The sequence below is a fragment of the Dipodomys merriami genome, unplaced genomic scaffold (assembly GCF_024711535.1).
Source record: "Dipodomys merriami isolate MVZ:Mamm:240054 unplaced genomic scaffold, mDipMer1.0.p SCAF_198, whole genome shotgun sequence".
Classification (NCBI taxonomy): domain Eukaryota; kingdom Metazoa; phylum Chordata; class Mammalia; order Rodentia; family Heteromyidae; genus Dipodomys; species Dipodomys merriami.
The window spans coordinates 862,531-880,198 of record NW_027203359.1 but is presented as its reverse complement, the minus strand read 5'-3'; the positions used below and the strand labels follow the sequence as shown (position 1 = coordinate 880,198).

The following is a 17,668-nucleotide window of genomic DNA, read 5'->3' as shown; positions in this document are numbered from 1 at the left end:
TATAATTTTAAAAAGTATTCCTGTTCAACTAGAACAAATCATGCTAAGTGAGGTAAGCCAAGATCAGAGAGACAAATGGTGCATGTTCTCCCTGATATGTGGAAGTTAGATGTAAATCACACAGAATTCTAGACACTCACATACAGTGAGACCAAAAGAGGATAGTCTTAGGCGAGAATCACAAAGGTGCAATACCCAAGTGCCTCTTCATATGTACTAAGACAAACTCCAAAGTATGGAAACAAAGGACTTCTTTCTTTTTCTGATGACTGTATTCATTACCTTATACGGTGTACTCACGTGCACATCTGTGGGAGGGCGGGGGAGGCACATAACCAGAGGAAAAAGAGTGAAAGAGTGCAGCAGTGGACAGCAGTGGACACTGACCAAAGTGAACTGTGCAACTCATGGGTAGAGATGGGAGGGAGGGAATGGGAGAGAATGAGGAAACAGATGGCACTATGCAAAAGAAAATGCACTTATGACCTGACGTATATAAGTGTAGCCCTGCTGTATATCACCTCTAAAACAACAATAAAGTAAATTAGAAAAAAATTGCTATTCATTCAACTTTGGCATTAAGTTGAAACATTGAGAAATTATTTAGTTAGCCTTTTTTTTTTTTGGTCAGTCATGGGGCTTGAACTCTGGGCCTGGATGCTGTCCCTTGGCTCTTCAGCTCAAGGCTAGCTCTCTACCACTTGGGCCACAGCACCACTTCCAGCTTTCTGGTGGTTTATGGCTTATTGGAGGTAAGTGTCTCATGGACTTTCCTACCCGGGCTGGTTTTGAACTGTGATCCTCAGATCTCAGCCTCCTGAGTAGCTAGGATTATAGGTGTGAGCCACTGGAGTCCAACTGAGAAATTATTTACTTCCTCAGCTTTTCTGGGAAAGGCATATCTTCATTTTTTTCTTAATTAAAAAAAAAGTTTTATTGCCAGGCACCAGTGGCTCATGCCTGTAATCCTAGCTATTCAGGAAGCTGAGATCTGAGGATCGCAGTTCAAAGCCAGCCAGGGCAGGAAAGTCCATGAAACTCTTATCTCTAATAAACCACCAGAAAACCAAAAGTGGTGTTGTGGCTCAAATGGTAGAATGCTTGCCTTGAGCTGAAGAGCTGAGGGACAGTGCCCAGGACCAGAGTTCAAGTACCATGACTGACCAAAAAAACTCCAAACCAAAAAAGTTTTATTAAAGTACAATAGATATGTATTTCACACACACAAAGTGCATCTTTGAGATATACATCCATCTGTGACACAACTGCCACAATCTATATAAAGAAGATGGCCACTCCCTTTACTTTGCTCAGCTCCTATGTGATCCTTCTTGCCTCCCCTCCCCTCCCCCGGCCAGTCCCCAGGTAACCACTACTCTGCTCTGTCACTATGGATGAATTTGCATTTTCCTGAATTGGAAGCATACAGTATACACTCTATATTGCCTACCTTCTTTCTCTTAGCTTATTTTGAGATTTGACCACGTTGCTGTGTATGTTAACACACTGTATGTTTTTATTGGTAAGTAGTCTAAAGTCTCAGAGTCAGCTTGCCAATTAAGTCCCTGTTAAGTTTCTATTTCCCCGATGTTGTACTGTTTTCCTGGTGTGACGTACAAATCCCCACCCCAGTTGCAACAGTCTCATTACACTCCTTCTCAAAATGTGACTCTCTCCCCAATTCCCAGAGCCCATATAACACCTCCATCTCAGAACTGACTCCTCACCACCAAATTCCCACGGTCCTAGTAATGTGACCCATGTGATTGCCCCCTAAAATTTTGTTTAAACTCCCCTCACACCTGTCCTCTGCTGTTGCCTCCATTCCTGCTTGAAGCTACCCAGCAGGTCTGTCCCCCACTAAAGCCCTGAGTCCACATCACTTGCTCACCTCTCATTTCTTACCAGCAGTACACCATTTGTATGTATTAACCACACAATTAGTTTAATAACTTGTTGACACTCTTTTTTTTTTTTTTTTTGGTTATGGGCCTGGGTGCTGTCCCTCAGCTCTTCAGTTCAAGGCTAGCGCTCTACCATTTGAGCTATAGTACCACTTCTGTTTTTTTCTGGTGATTCATTAGAGATAAGAGTTTCACGGCCTTTCCTGCTCGAGCTGGCTTTGAACTGTGATCCTCAGATCTCAGCCTCCTGAGTAGCTAGGATTACAAATGTGAGCCACTGGCGCCAGGCCTTGTCCACAGACTTTACAAGGTCTTATTTGCAGGTTTTAGACGTTGCAAGAAAAGCTGTTGAACACATTTATTGCTCAAGTTTTTGAACAGACTTCTTTTTTATGGAGAAGCCAGTGTCTCCTATTGCTTTACTACTTGCACCAACTTTGCTCAGGCTCACCTAGAACTTTAATCCTTTGCATCTGTCTTCTGAGTAGTTGGGATTACAGGTATCTGCCACACAGTGCCTAGCAATGGATGTGCTTTCATTTTCTTTGATGATTTTATAGGAATAAACTTCCTATTTTCCAAAGTAATAGTACTATGTTACATCTCCCCTTGTGGTGTATGAGAGTTATCATTCTTCTGTGTCTTTATCAGCACTTGGTATGATCCCTCGAGTTGGGGATGCAGTATTTCTCTATAGTTTCAATCTGCATTTCCTAAAGATTAATCATGTTCATCACTTTTCCAGTTTTGACTCCCACCCACTGATTATCTCTTATGAAGTGTCTTTTTTATTATAACTTGAGTTTTCAGAGTTCTTTCATATTTTGGATGCTAGTTCTTTCTCAGATATATAATTTACAAGTTTATCCCAGTCAGTGACTTGTCTTTTCATTCTCTTAACCATTTTACAAGAAATATTTTTAAAAAAAGATTTTGGATACTATCTCAGTATCTAAGACACTGAGTGAAAATACATAGCGAGATTATATATCTACACATTATAGGAACATAAATAAGAATATCCACCATGTAAACATCATTTGCTTATCTCTCTTATTTTTTTTATCAGGCTGATTTCAAAATCTGATCAATTCCTTTGAGAAAAACAGCATTTGTGTGTATTCACTCTTACCGAGATATCTCAGCTTGGGAGTTTTTCTCTCCATCAACAGTAAAAGGAGATGCTCCAGTAAGCAGTTCATACATAAGAACTCCTAGACTCCACCAGTCAACCGCCTACAACAACAACAATTTCATTTTGCAGCATGATCAACTAAAATAGTCTTTGAGAAAAGCTATATAGTTGGAAAATAACAAAAAAATTGTATATAGCTTTCTGTGTAAGGAGTATTAAATTAGCACATACAAGAAGGATATATGCAGAACAAATAGCCAGTTACCCTCAGCACAGAAAGATTGTTAATGTAGTTGCAGTTTTATCTCTAACTTAAAATAACCTAATTAAAAAAATTGTTAAGTAGGTGAGATCTTTGGAGTTATGACAGGGGGAAAGAATCAGCATTTTTCATCACCAAAAAAACTTTAACTTTATTTTACAATAAAATTCTTTAAAAAAATTTTCATCCTTGAGTGTTAGTTTTTTGTAACTTCCTAAATTAAATATTTACATAAATCTGGGGGTCTTTACTGATAGGAAGATTTAAAATAATAGAAAAAGGTGATCTAAGTTGGAAGCACATTTATGAATTTAGTTACCTAAACAGAAAACACAGTGAATTAAATACAGTTCAAAGAATTTTGGTATGTTGAAAATGAATTATTTAAAATTATCCAATCAAAATCTGAGTAATTAAATCAATTACAAATTGGTGGAACTTAAATATGAATTTGTAACATTTGTTAAGAACTACCTGGTTTCCAAAAGGTAGAAGAGTTTATGAGCCCAGAGAACAATGACACAGGCAACAGTTAGGTCAGGATCATGAGAGGAACTAGACTTACTGAAGGCCTCATCCATCCAGGTATTGCAAAGACCTCATTTAATTAGCTTAAAGTTGTTTGTGTTTTCCACATTTCAGAAAGACTATGTATTAACTAGCTGTGGTGTGGACCTGGGGTATACAGAGATTCTAGAAGTAAGATAATGTTTCTTCATCTGTACACAAACTCCTTTAGATCTTAGAAAATAAATTTCCAGTTTTAATAGTTATGATTTCCTACCAATTTTCCTAGCAGCTTCAAAGAACACCATGAAACAAACTATATCAACAATTAAATTCTTTAATTCATAAAGCAACTCCACTGCCATTTGATCAAAGCCCTGAAGATGTCCTGCAATAGGATGAGAAATCATGTTCTTCCATTGATACAGATTTGCAATTAGATTCCTAGCCATGGCTTCAGAACCAAAGCTAGGCAAGTTGGAGATAGGCTTATATAATGTATGTGAGTGAACATTAGAAAGGAGATCAAAGTTTTAGTTAAATAATGGACTGCATATGTAGCCCTTCCAAAGGGTATGAAGAAAAAAATAAAGTCAATGAACAAAAATCAGTCATATATTCTTATTTGGAGAAAGTTACAAGTGTTAAGGAGAGACTGACTGTTTTATCCTTCAATATAGGATGACCTAGATTTAAGAATACAATTATTTAGAAAGCTGCTGCATGGTCTTTATTTTGCACATATGAAGAGAAATAAAGAGACAAAAAATATTGAGCTTTTCAGAGGGTCAGGAAGATAGATCTTAATTGCAGGACTTTTTCTTCTTCCAAGGTTGGTAAAAATGTTTGTTTCTTTAAGTAGAGCTGTGGCTCAAGAGATAAAGTGAAAAAGCTAAGTGACAGTGCCCAGGCCTTGAATTCAAGCCCCAGTCCCAGCAGAAAAAACAAGTTTATTTCTGTTGGAGAGGTTATCAGTAAGTTGTAAGTACCATGGTAAAGTAAAAGGCAGAAATCAGAAATAAGGAAATATGTAGGACTCTTTTCAATGACTTCTCAACAACTTAGAGAGCACTTATTAACTAAAGATGGCACACATAACGACACCTCTGTTTTCTAGCAGAAATTAATTATGTCAATAAGGCACTGTTAAAAATCATTTATCATGATTCAGATAGGAATCTATCACACAGTGTACATACTTAGTGACACCCAAGTATTGTACTGTAGTTAAGCTGTGTCCTAAAGATCAAGTCCCATGCACCAGAAGAAGAATGGTTTCTTCTTCTCTTTTTCCCCCACGGAGTCACAGCTGGTGTTTGCTTAAGCTACAGACAGGCTCTTTTAATGGAAATGAATAAAAAGTTAATTTTGATGTCTTAACTTTAACACAAACATCAGTCTACAAAACAAGATAGATAGCCTTACTAATAACACCCTAAAAATGCAAGTGTTCAGGTATATGAAGCAAAAGAGAACAAATGACAATATACAAAGACAGCTCTGTACCTAAGGGTATTAACTGAGATTCATACTGTACATTTCATGGAAATACATAAAGAGGCATCAAAAACAGAACCTACCTTGTCATGTCCCGAATCTCCCCCTCTGACAATATCTGGTGCCATGTATTCAATAGTTCCACAAAAGGAATATGCTCTTTCAGTCTTGAACAAACAAACAAAAAAGGGATTTGATTTCAAACTAGCATAGCAAGGGTCCCAAGAGGTAGGGTCTCATTAACCTTTTTCCTAGATAGCCTTAAATCTGAATCCTCTTGATCCCTACCTCCTAAGTAGCTTATATTACAGGATGAGCCACTGTCTGGCTTTTATATTATAAAGTTTTTAGTGGTCTAATTTCAGCATTAAATATTTCAATCTATTTATTTAAGCCAAGGAATAAACTATTGTTTATCTGTATTCTATATACTTTATATAAAGCCAATAGAAATCACTTAAATTTTCAGAATCCTAAATAATTTAAAACTATTATACACAAAAGGTTTACTTTTATTTTCATTACCACCATAAGTTTAGAATGTAGACTGAAGGGTTTTTTTGTTGTTGTTGCTGTTGTTTTGTTTTTTTGTCTGTTATGGGGCTTGAACTCAGGGCATGGGTGCTGTCCCCGAGCAATTTTGCCCAAGGCTAGCATTCTACCACTGTGAGACACAGCACCACTTCCATTTTTTGAGTGGTTAATTGTAGATGAGAGTCTCACACTGGCTTCCAACCATGATCCTCAGATCTCAGCCTCTTTAGTAGCTAGGATTACAGGTGTGAGCCGCTGGTGCCTGGTGCAGACTGAGTTTTTAGAAATATTGCTTATGGGCTGGGAAGGTGGCTCAGTGGTAGAGTGCCTGCCTTGCATGCATGAGGCCCTGGGTTCAATTCCTCAGCACCACATAAGCAAAAAGAAAAAAGCCGGAAGTGGCGCTGTGGCTCAAGTGGTAGAGTGTTAGCCTTAAGCTGAAGAGCTGAGGGACAGCGCCCAGGCCCAGAGGTCAGGCCCCATGACGGAACCCCCCCCCCCAAAAAAAAAGAAATATTGCTTGCCATTTCTTAATGGCTGACGAAAGAGAAAGTTAGATAAAGCAAGCTTTGGATCCATTTTGTTTTTCCTGATGGACTCCAACAATCAAGCAATCATCTCATTTTAAAATTCTGGTAGATCATTAAATCAGAAATACAGAGGAAGAAGAAAGTATAATAGCAATGACAGAATTTGAATGTACTCAGGCTTGTTATGCATTTTTTTGAAAAGGCATAAATTATAGGTTGAAATTATGTTCAATCAATATGCAAAATTTTAATGAAGTAAGAAGCTTTTTTTTTTTGGTCAGTAGTGGGGCCTGAACTCTGGGCCTGGGCACTATCCCTCAGCTCTTCAACTCAAGGTTAGCACTCTATCACTTGAGCCACAGTACCACTTCCGGCCTTTTCTGCTTATGTGGTGCTGAGGAATTGAACCCAGGGCTTCATGCATGCAAGGCAAGCACTCTACCACTGAGCCACCTTCCCATAAGAAGCTTTTTAAAAGAACAAATAATGTCTCTTAAACAAAGCATTTCGTTTTTATCGAACTTTACAAAATTCAAAAAGGTAATTGAATATGACAGCCTCAATGTTAATATTTAAAAAACTTAAGTAAAACTTAAAATGCTTACTGACTAGGCACAATATAATAAAGGAGTAAATATTTAAACTGAAATTCATATATATATAAGCATATATATACATACACACATATACATAAAAGAAAATGAATTCTTGAATAATACACACTCATTTGGATTTATCTGAAACTTTTAAGGACATTTGGTGTCATTAAAATATTTCACAAAGTAATTTTCACAAATACTTTTTTTGGGGGGCAGTACTAGGGTTTGAATTCAGAGCCTTCAGCTTGCTAAGACAGGCATTCTACCACTTCAGTCACACCCCTCAGTCCTTTATGCTTTCATAATTTTTCAAATAGGTTCTCTCATTTATGCCTTAAGAGGCCTCGACTGTGATCTTCTACTTAGGCTTCCCACATAGCTGGGATGTCAGGCACACTTCACCAAGCCCAGTTTTTTATTAGTTGAGATGGAAAGGTTGTGAAATTTTGCCCAAGCTGTCCTTGAATTACAATCCTCCAGATCTCCTGAGTGAGTAGGATCACAAGCAGAAGCCAGCATGCCCAGATCAAAACCAATAATTCTTAGAGAAGGCTTTCTGACTTATACTTTACCCTATTCCATCAGAAAAATTCCAAGAAAAGCAAGCATTCTTTTTTATTCACCAATTTTAACTGGTAAAGCTTTGTCACAGAAGTGGTAGAAATCCCTTTATATTAGTTCAAGTTTAAGTTAGCCCACAGAGACAATAATTGTAATAAACTCATTTAAACGCAATGAACTTAACTGTGCACATATATGCACACACACGTAAATAAAATTCATGTGCTTTGTGATTCATTTCTTTGCTTTTACATTCTATACACAATGGAAGACCACTATTCTTCTAGAAACTAAGGGAAATTTTCTTTTTTAGTTAGCTGGCAGAATAGTGTTTCTGAACATTACACAGAGATCATGTATCCTTATCTCTTTGCTTTCTCATATCAGGACCAATGCTGTGGCAAACTACTGAAAAAGATGAAAACTAGATAAACTGAACCCATATACATTTGTATATAAGTCAATGAAAAATTATTGACATTTTATTGAATATGCTTAGTTAGTAAAAAGGTGTATTAAGAAGCATTCAAATAGTTGGATTAAAAATATTTGAAAAATCAATTTTTACAAAGAACTTCAAGCTCCTTTATTGTTCACATTTCCCTTTTTAGGACAGTAAGCAAAATCCCATTGCACAGCCAAGATAAAGAAGCAGAAACATTGCTATTGAGGATACAGCGCAGTGACAGAAAGGTCTGCCTAGCATGTGAAGGTCTTGGTTTAACCCAACACATAAAATAAAAATTACTTAGTCATAGTAATTATCATTTGATATCACTTTGAAAAATACCTTTAAGATATCACTAAAATACCATAGACTAAATCAAGTCTTGCTACACCACAGCAAAACCAAAACAAGAACTCAATTCTCCAAACTGATTTAAGAGTAAAAAGATAATGAATTGACTAGGTTTTTTTTTTTTTTTGGTTGGTTGTGGGGCTTGAACTCAGGGCCCGGGCACTGTCCCTGAGCCAATTTGTGCTAAAGGATAGTGTTCTACCTCTTGAGCAACAGTGCCACTTCTGGTTTTTGAATGGTTAATTGGAGATAAGAATCTCATGGGAACTTTCTGCCTGGGCTAACTTTGAACTGCGATCCCCAGATCTCAGCCGCTTGAGTAGCTAGGATTGCAAATGTGAGCCACAAGTATCCAGCTGCTTTTCTAGATTCTTATTTTAAAAACTAGTCTTCTACATAACTATACATTTTTATTTTCATATATAGGCAATTTCTCCTTAATATAAGCTATTAAAATTAAACTTTAAGTTCATCAAACTTTTCAAATGAAAATCTGTTCTGAAAGACATTATATATTCCTAAGTTTGGTTCAAAAAGTATGTAATACATGTGCTACTGATTCATGCTGGAAAGATTTGATGTCATCAGTATTTACTGTGTTTTACTTAATCTGACAATAATAACTAAGTAGCTCTTTTTTTTTATTGTCCTAAGTAATTCTTGGCATAAAGAAAAAGGAGAATGAGTTAAAAGAACAGTAAAAATATTATAAATCAGAACTTGTGGTATATAGTTAAAAATTATTTTTAGAAAGTCTTAGCTTTGTTCAAAAAAAGATAATTACTAGATGTGAAATTTCAGAGTTTAGAAAAAGAGTGAAACAAAATTGAAAAAGGAAAAAAGGAACACATGAAGAAATGGATAAAATTGAGAGGCCTGACAGATACTGTTTCTTACAAAAGACTGACAAACCTTTGCAAAATTGATCAAGACAAATTACACATCACCAATAGTGGCAATTAAAAAATGAAACACTGATAGAATTCCAACTAAGATTAAAAATAAGAAAATTCTAATACATAGTAGAGAAAGCAATTACGTGAATCAACTCAAAACAAAACATCCATGAAAGGATGAAAAATGAAAAAAAAGTGAAAAGCAAGAAAACCATTGCTACTTGCAAATAGTAGTTCTGGTTTTTCTCTCTTAACATGGTCAGCTACAGAGAAATCCAAGTGAGTCTACGCATTTGTGGAACTGTAAGAATTCTGCAATATTATTTACATATGTGATAAAAAATGTTCCCATATTTTAACAAGAAAAATGTAAATATTCTAGTTGGAACAAAAACTGATTTATAGAAAGTAGAACTGATTCTCTAAAAAGTAGAAGTAAACCTAAGTAGTATAGTTTTATAAAACATAAAGACAGTAATAAAATTTTTGGAGGACATAAAAGGTAACAATTATTCATTGATAAAAATTCATTGATTAAAAGTTGAAACTACAAACAATGCAATTCTTTCCAAATTAACACACAAATTCAACTCCATAATTCACAAGCAGTCACAAAAAGCCAAAGCAGAAAAGGAGCTGAGGACAGAGAAGAGAAGGAAAGTGAGAAAGACTAAGGGAAAGCACCAGGACCTCACTTTTCCCAATTCAAGCTTACTATATAGTTAGGGGTGCTTAGATATTTTGGTTCTGATGCAGAAAGAAGCAGACAAATGAAATTCAATAAAAAGCCTAAAAGTAGTCTCAAAGAGGGTACACTGGAACACAATTCTATGACAGAAGTTACATTTTACTTTAGCAGAAAAGGGACTGAATACTTAAATGGGGGCTAGATTATCTACATACACACAAAAAAATAAGATTCTTGCCTTCAACATAAAACCTAAAGTCCAACATGAAAACATGGGAAGGGGCTGGACACAGTGGCTCATGTCTAAAATTTCAGCTACTCAGAAAGTACAGACTGGAAGGAATCAAGGCCCAGTCAGGCAAAAATTTGGTGAGATCCTATCTGAGTCAGTAAGTCAGGCATGGTGGTATACACCTGTGATCTAGCTATGCTGAGATTTGTTTTTTCCTTTTCTCTATCCATCCATTCATCCATTATCTCTCCCATTTTTAAATATTTTAAATCAGGGCATATGTAAATAGGGAAAGCAAGAAACTAAGAGGAAGAGAAGCGAAGGCTCTTGGACATTTTTAGCTGGAAAACAACGAGGCAGATTAGGGAAGGAGAAAATAAACATGGTCCTACAAAGATGATATTTTGTGAGTAAGGCTGATGTATGAAACAAAACAAGGAATGCTAGCTAATCTTAATGCTAGCTATGTTTTCTAGGTATTTATGTGCAAAGGTACTATGGTGAAATCCCACTGAAAAATAACAAACTTTAAAAAAAATGAATGGCAGGAACAGAAAATTGGTCCCATCAACATACATTGTATACATATACTGGTATGTCAAAATGAAACCTCTCTGTACAGCTAATTGATGCTAGTGAAAACCTGAGAAATAATGGTTGGTTTCAGTCTTTTTAAAAAATTTTCATTTTTTGGGGCTGGGAAGGTGGCTCAGTGGTAGAGTGCCTGCCTTGCATGCTCAAGGCCCTGGGTTTGATGACTCAGCACCACAGAAGCAAAAAGAAAAAGCCGGAAGTGGCGCTGTGGCTCAAGTGGTAGAGCACTAGCCTTGAGCTTAAGAGCTGAGGGACAGTGCCCAGGCCCAGAGTTCAGGCCTTATGACTGGACGCCAAAAAAAAATTTTTTTTTCGGGCTGGGAAGGTGGCTCAGTGGTAGAGCGCTTGCCTTGCATGCTCAAGGCCCTGGGTTCGATTCCTCAGCACCACATAAGCAAAAAGAAAAAGCCGGAAGTGGCGCTGTGGCTCAAGTGGTAGAGCACTAGCCTTGAGCTTAAGAGCTGAGGGACAACGCCCAGGCCCAGAGTTCAGGCCCCACGACTGGACCCAAAAAAAAAAAATTTTTTTTTTTCGTTTTTTTGTGCCAGTCTTAGGGCTTGGACTCAGGGTCTGGTTGCTGTCCATGAGCTGCTTTTTGCTCAAGGCTAGCACTCTACCATTTGGTCCACTGCTGCCTTTCCAGATTTTTTGATGGTTAATTGGACATAAGAGTCTCATAGACTTTCCTGCTCAGGCTGCTTCTGAACAGTGATTCTCAAATCTCAGCCTCCTAGATAGCCAGGATTACAAGTATAAGCCACTGGCACCTGGCCTCAAGGTATTATTTTTATGGTAGAAAGGTCTAAGTAGGGAAACTTGCTGAACAGGTGTCGGGTGGATTGAAGCTTTAGCGGATTTAGTAAAGGCTCATTCCTACCTAGTGCCTGACAGTAAAAACTTTATTATTTTTTTAGCTGGTCCTTGAACTCAGGGCCTGGATGCTACCCCTGAGTTTCTTTTGCTTAACGTTAGTACTCTACCACTTGAGCTGTCGCTCTACTTCCAGCTCTTTCTGAGTAGTTTATTAGAGATAAAAATCTCACGGGCTTTTGTGCCTCAGCTGGCTTTGAACCAAGATCTTCAGATCTCAGCCTCCTGAGTAGCAAGGAAGCTTATAGTAGCTAGGTGGCTCACAGGCATTGAGCCACCAGAGCCTGCCTAACCTCTTAAGGGTTAGACTAACAGTTCATTCCTCCCCTTTTCCCAAGGGTATCCTTGGGCAAAAGAAAAGCTTAATAGTTATGTGTTTTTTTTAATAGCAAGATTGTTTCCAATGAAGAATTCAGGAAACTTATCAAAGATGTCTCTGCTTCAGCTTGAATTCCCCTATCTCACTCTGTACCTGCCAACTAAGTGCTCAGAGCTTACGGAGGGTTTCAATCCTATGCCGTTGAAACCCTCATTTCCTTGAGAGAGGTTATTGAAATGCCCCAAGAAAACCCAAGAGTCTTCCCTCCTGAGGAATAGCTAGCTGCTAACCTAACAATGGCTCATCTAACAACTTGGATCACGTTTGATTCTTGTTGTTGGTGGTTTGGTTCTGTGTACTAACACTTCGGTATTTCCTAGGGCCAAATTCTGATCCTATGTCTACATGATCAATCACACATATCTATAAACATTGATTTTTTTTCACTGTATTATCAGAACCTAGCCTAATATCTTGCACACAAAAGGCCCTCAACAAATTTCAATGGAATGAATGAATGGTCCAATGGAGAGGAGTAAAGGGGATAATAGAGCTCTTTAGCAGTCTACTTGGGGCCTGTATTCTTCTCAGAATAATCAGATACTGTGATACTTTAGGTACATACCAAGGAAACTACTTACACTGCAATATTGTCATAAAAATATCGCAAATTATGGAATCATCACAAATGTGTCTCTGTGGCAGGCTGGGCCTCTCAGATCACAGCTTTCTCTGATAGAGACATCTGACTGCGTTAGTTCATTTTTGAAATCCCCACATGACAAGATCTGTTGTTTTTTTTCTTGGCTTCTCAGATAGGAATTTTCCATACTGACTGGAATGCCACTATGCTCAGAACAGGCTGGTAGGAAAAAAGCCATGGAAATTGCACAGTTCCGTGACACTTCTTGCTTTTCCTCTTTGCATGCGGTATCCTCATTCTCAGCTGTGCTCAATGTCCCAGAACCCAAAGTCCATATGACCTTTATACTCTTCTCTGAAGGTAAGGATCTAAGATTACTTTTTTCTTAAACAGACTCTCAACCTATCCTTTCTAGACCCAGGATTAACTAAACTTCTACTCTTGAGGACAGCTAGTTCTTCTAATTGCTAGGACGTTCTGGGGATTCAGAGGTGCCAAGTAGCCTTACTGGCCTAAGACACTGCTGTGTGATGCAAATCACTCACGACAATTCTTCTGCCCACTGCTTTGTTAAATGGCCAAAAAATAATAATGACTCAACACATACCCCCAAAATTAAGAAAAGTGAGGGAAAGACTGGGTTGGGAAGGGTGGGTGAGAATGTTGACATTAATCAAGGTACACTGCATTCATAAACTGCTTTGTTGAATGGCACTCATTTGTATAACTACAAATTTTGAATTCATCAGAATTCATCTACTCTATAACTATGATTTTTCTATCAAAGATAACTTACTGTTAATGTCTTCATTAAGGCAGAGATTATTTCTATTTTATGTATCATTTTGTCACCTACTTGAGGTACTCATTCAGTAACTACTGACTAAATGAACCTCATAAATACACATATGGTAAAAGAAATTAGTGTCTTTTAGCTTTGTAATGCCACCATCCTCTCACTAGCCTTACAGTTGCTTTGTCAATACTATAAGAAGCAATCATGAAGACATATATACATACGTGGTTTCCTTTGCCCAAAATACTTGGGACCAGATATGCTGGAGATTTCAGTGTTGTCACTTTTACTTGAGTACTTACAGGTATATTGGGGATAAAAACCCAAGTCTAAAGAGGAAATCCATTTATACTTTATATATGTAGTCTGAATGTCATGTTACATAATTTATAAGTAATTTTGTGCACGAAACAAAGTTTGGGTACATTGAAACATTAGAAAGGCCAGGTGTCACTCTCCCAGCCTTCCCTATGGGTCATCTATGGTTGTTTGGCATCACCATCATTCATTGCTCTGAATTTATATGCAACCCATAAATAATCATAGGAAGTGTTTAGCAGGGAGGGAAATGGCATATCACTAATACAGTGAAAAAACCATGTGTGGAGGAGAACTGAGAATGCAGAATTCATGCTAGCTGCTAGACACTACCACCACCAAACAGTTCTCTAGCTGTAAGAACACACTTCAATTTAAAGCTTCGCTATGTATACCTTATATTTGGATGAGAAGATACATCTGCAGCAGTTGAGGTACCACAAAATGGGTCTCTGAATATGAGAAATTAAAAAAAATATGTCCTCCAGAGTCATTTGTCTTAGTAACTATGCCCTTGTCTGAAAATCTCTTTCATTTTATGTGATGATTTGGATGTGTTGTGAATGCATTCTGCGTTAGTCTTGCAGAAAGCTCATCATGTGTTTTCACCATGCTTTTTACAGGCATTCCCCCCATCCAATATTAACAGGATCATCCTCACCATCACCCTTATCACCAATACTTGGATTCAGAACTATCTCAACTATTTTGCCATTGATAATGAAAAACTGGGGTTTTGTTACTGATGTCAAACTTCTTTGATAACTGATTCTTTCAGTTTATTGACAAGCTCTAAAAGGAGGTCAGACATCACTTTTTTTATCATTTGACATAAAAAAATCCTTCAAATCACCACTTTGTTCATTATCATACATTCCAGGCACGTACACCTTCTTTTATTATGTCCCCGGTTCAATCACTGCATACACACAAGGCAGCTTTCATGCTGAACTCCCGTGGAAAACCGTCCATTGCCACAACCTTGTTTACTGCCGCTACTGTGCTTTTAAGAAAGTGGTTTTATATTTACTTCTTGAGAATCTAAAGATTCTCTGCCCAGATGGCTGAATTAATAAAGCCACACTCTGTGAAGCACATGACATAAGCACCAATTCTCATAAGCACTTTAGCTGGAGGATGAGCAGGACAGTTATCAGGGAATCACACAAATCTTGCTATCTTCATGCAGTCTAACTTCTCTCCAGTGAACATCAACTGTTGGTACTAAAAGTGAAATCAGTTTGAAAAGAGGTCCTTGGTGACTGGGGCTTTTCTGCTAGCATAACGGTCTGGTAAGAAATGTATTCCCTAAACAGTGAGGACATAAGCCTTTGACCATCCCAGGGGGTTGCATCATATGTAACACAAAGCAAATGCCAGCACAGTCCTTCTGTCTTAACATCCTTAATTTTTTAAAGGTGATTTTTTCTGGGCCATCATGTCTCATCAGTGTTATAGACGGAGTAGCATCATATGCTTCTAAGCGATGACCCTGGCAAACTCATTCTCTGCGGGCTCATCAGCATATATCTTATTACTACAGATCTTTCAAGTTAAAATTGTGTCTTTTCTTAAGTCTTGCAACCAGCCTATAGAGTATCTGTCATTACCTTCAACTGTTAGTTCATCACAATTCATCGACCACAGTGATCTGCAAGCACACTGTTAAATGGTAGCACTTCCTGGCAATGCTGCTGGATCTGCTCTCAATCCAAAATCAAGACATTCATTTTTGCTTTTACATAATATGTTTTCTGTTTTTTCATTAACTTCAGTTCATCACTTTCAGCACAGAAGTTTCACAGTTTCTCCCTCAGTTTCTTCAGGTCACACATGATGGTCACTCCAAAACCACATTCTCATCTAAAACATTTCACACACTGCTTTGCAACTTCTTTAGTAGCTTGGCTTTCTGTGCTAGAGATAAACATAAATGCTTCTCTTTCTTATCATTGTTGTCCATATAAATCATCTGTAGCCCTTGCTGACGTTTTCAACAATATATACCACAAACCAGAGAATAATAAAAAAAAGGAAAAAAGACAATAATGCATACTGGTCTTGGCTCCATGTGCCTTGGAGGATAGACCTGTATACAAGCCGTCTTATTACTCTCTGTCAGTGTTGGGCTCCTGTGGAGGAATCTGGCTGTGCATGGAAACAATAAATCTAAGCTGAAGTGGGTAAGAGTGTCTCCTGTTTTTGAAGGATGCTTGATAAACTGAGTTTTATGTGTCTGTGTTTTGACTATATACCATCCACCATTCCATTAGGGATGGAATTTTCACTTGTGGCATCACATTGTCACCCAAAAGGCTTTGGATTTCCAGACTAGAGCTGCTGAACCTGTGCTTTATGTGAAACCCAAGAATGATGTGCTGTCACACAACAATGTCTTTCATTATAGAAATTTTTACTATATTCCATGTTCTACATCAATAACTTATTAATAAAACTGGCATTCAACTTTGGTTACCTTGAATAATTAGAACCAAAAATATAAATCATTACAATTGCCATATACATAATATTAACAACAAACATACAACTTTAAATATCATTAAATGCACTTCTAAGTTCTAATTAATGTGAAAATGTGAGGACCTTCAATATCTAAAATCTGCATACCAACTAGTACATTTTAACTCATTTTGAACAAATATCCGCAGCAATATTATCAAAGAATTAAGGTCAGCAGACGCTTGTGTTTCTTGCCAAATGAATTCATAGTGCAATGATACATGACTTACTTGGTAATTATAAAATAAATTGTCGGTATCTGGTATTGTGCTTCTTTCTTTTTGGGTGGTGGGCAGTAGTTGAGTTTGAACCAAGGGCTCTGTGCTTGCTAGGTAGGCACCTTTACCAATGAGCTACATTTCTAGAACCGGTCATTTTTGAGATACAAAGTCTCACTTCATACCTAGATGCGCAACTGAGCCACACCTGCCTACTTTGGGCTTCCCTTATCAGCTTTAATCACAAGTCTCTCCGACTTTTCTGCCATTTTCAGCTCTCACATACCTTAGGACGACAGGGAAGCACTAATGTATCTACATATGGATTGAAGAGGGGTCTAGCAAAGTTTTCTGCCCAAGCTAACTTTGCATGTTGATCCACATTGTTCTTAACCTCCTCAATAGCTAAGATTACAAATGTGAATGTCAGTGCCTGGCTGTTTTTGTCTTTTTTTTTTTGTCGGTCATGGGGTTTGAACTCTGGGCCTGAGCACTGTCCCTGAGCTCTTCAGCTCAAGGCTAGCGCTCTACCTACCACTTGAACCATAGTGCCACTACCGGTTTTCTGGGGTTTATTGGACGTAGGAGTTTCACAGCCTTTCCTGCCCAGGCTGGCTTTGAATCATGATCCTCAGATCTTGCCTCTTGGGTAGCTAGGATTATAGGCATGAGCCACCAGCGCCCAGCCTGTTTTTGTAATTCTTTATTGGCTATTAGCTAAGCTATAATTCTTCTAAAGGGTCTTCTAAAGAATCATTTTAAGTGTTTTGTTACATTTTTATGGGGATAGTGCAAAGTATATTTTTTAAATGAAGAATTCTGACATATCCATCAAAAGTTTACTATAATTGCAATAGGATGGTTTTACTGTAAATCTGAATGAAAATCTCTAGTCATTCTGCCATTACTATAAAATAAAATATTATACTCACTTCATCAGCCACAAACTCCTTACTCAGACCAAAATCTGTCAGTACCACATGGCCATTAGAATCAAGTAGAATATTCTCAAGCTTAATGTCACGATATATAATCCCCAACTGTAAAAACAAACAAATGTACATTTTAAAGCCATTTCTAAAAACTGAATTAGGACAATATTTTTTTAATCAACCTTTTAAAAAAAAAAGGTCATTTGCCTTTTCAGGGTCTATGGCTTTGGTGTTAGGGAAGATGCAACTTCTTCCATCTCAGACCTTATCAGATGGGTTCTCTAGACCTGTTGAATCAAGTCGCTGTTCTCTTT

At 37.5% G+C, this 17,668-nt stretch overlaps 1 protein-coding gene across 2 annotated transcripts in view; it reads right to left on the bottom strand.

Annotated features, from left to right (window-relative positions):
• The window catches only part of Rps6ka5 (ribosomal protein S6 kinase A5), a 152,791-nt gene that overhangs the window by 42,694 nt on the left and 92,429 nt on the right, over window positions 1-17,668 (bottom strand). For both annotated transcript variants that reach the window (XM_070028560.1, XM_070028561.1), the window contains exons 5-7: window positions 17,355-17,462; window positions 5,389-5,472; window positions 3,037-3,140 (exon numbers count right to left, since the gene is read on the bottom strand). In XM_070028560.1, coding sequence (XP_069884661.1) covers window positions 3,037-3,140; window positions 5,389-5,472; window positions 17,355-17,462 — 296 coding nt within the window. The remainder of the gene's footprint in view (window positions 1-3,036; window positions 3,141-5,388; window positions 5,473-17,354; window positions 17,463-17,668) is intronic.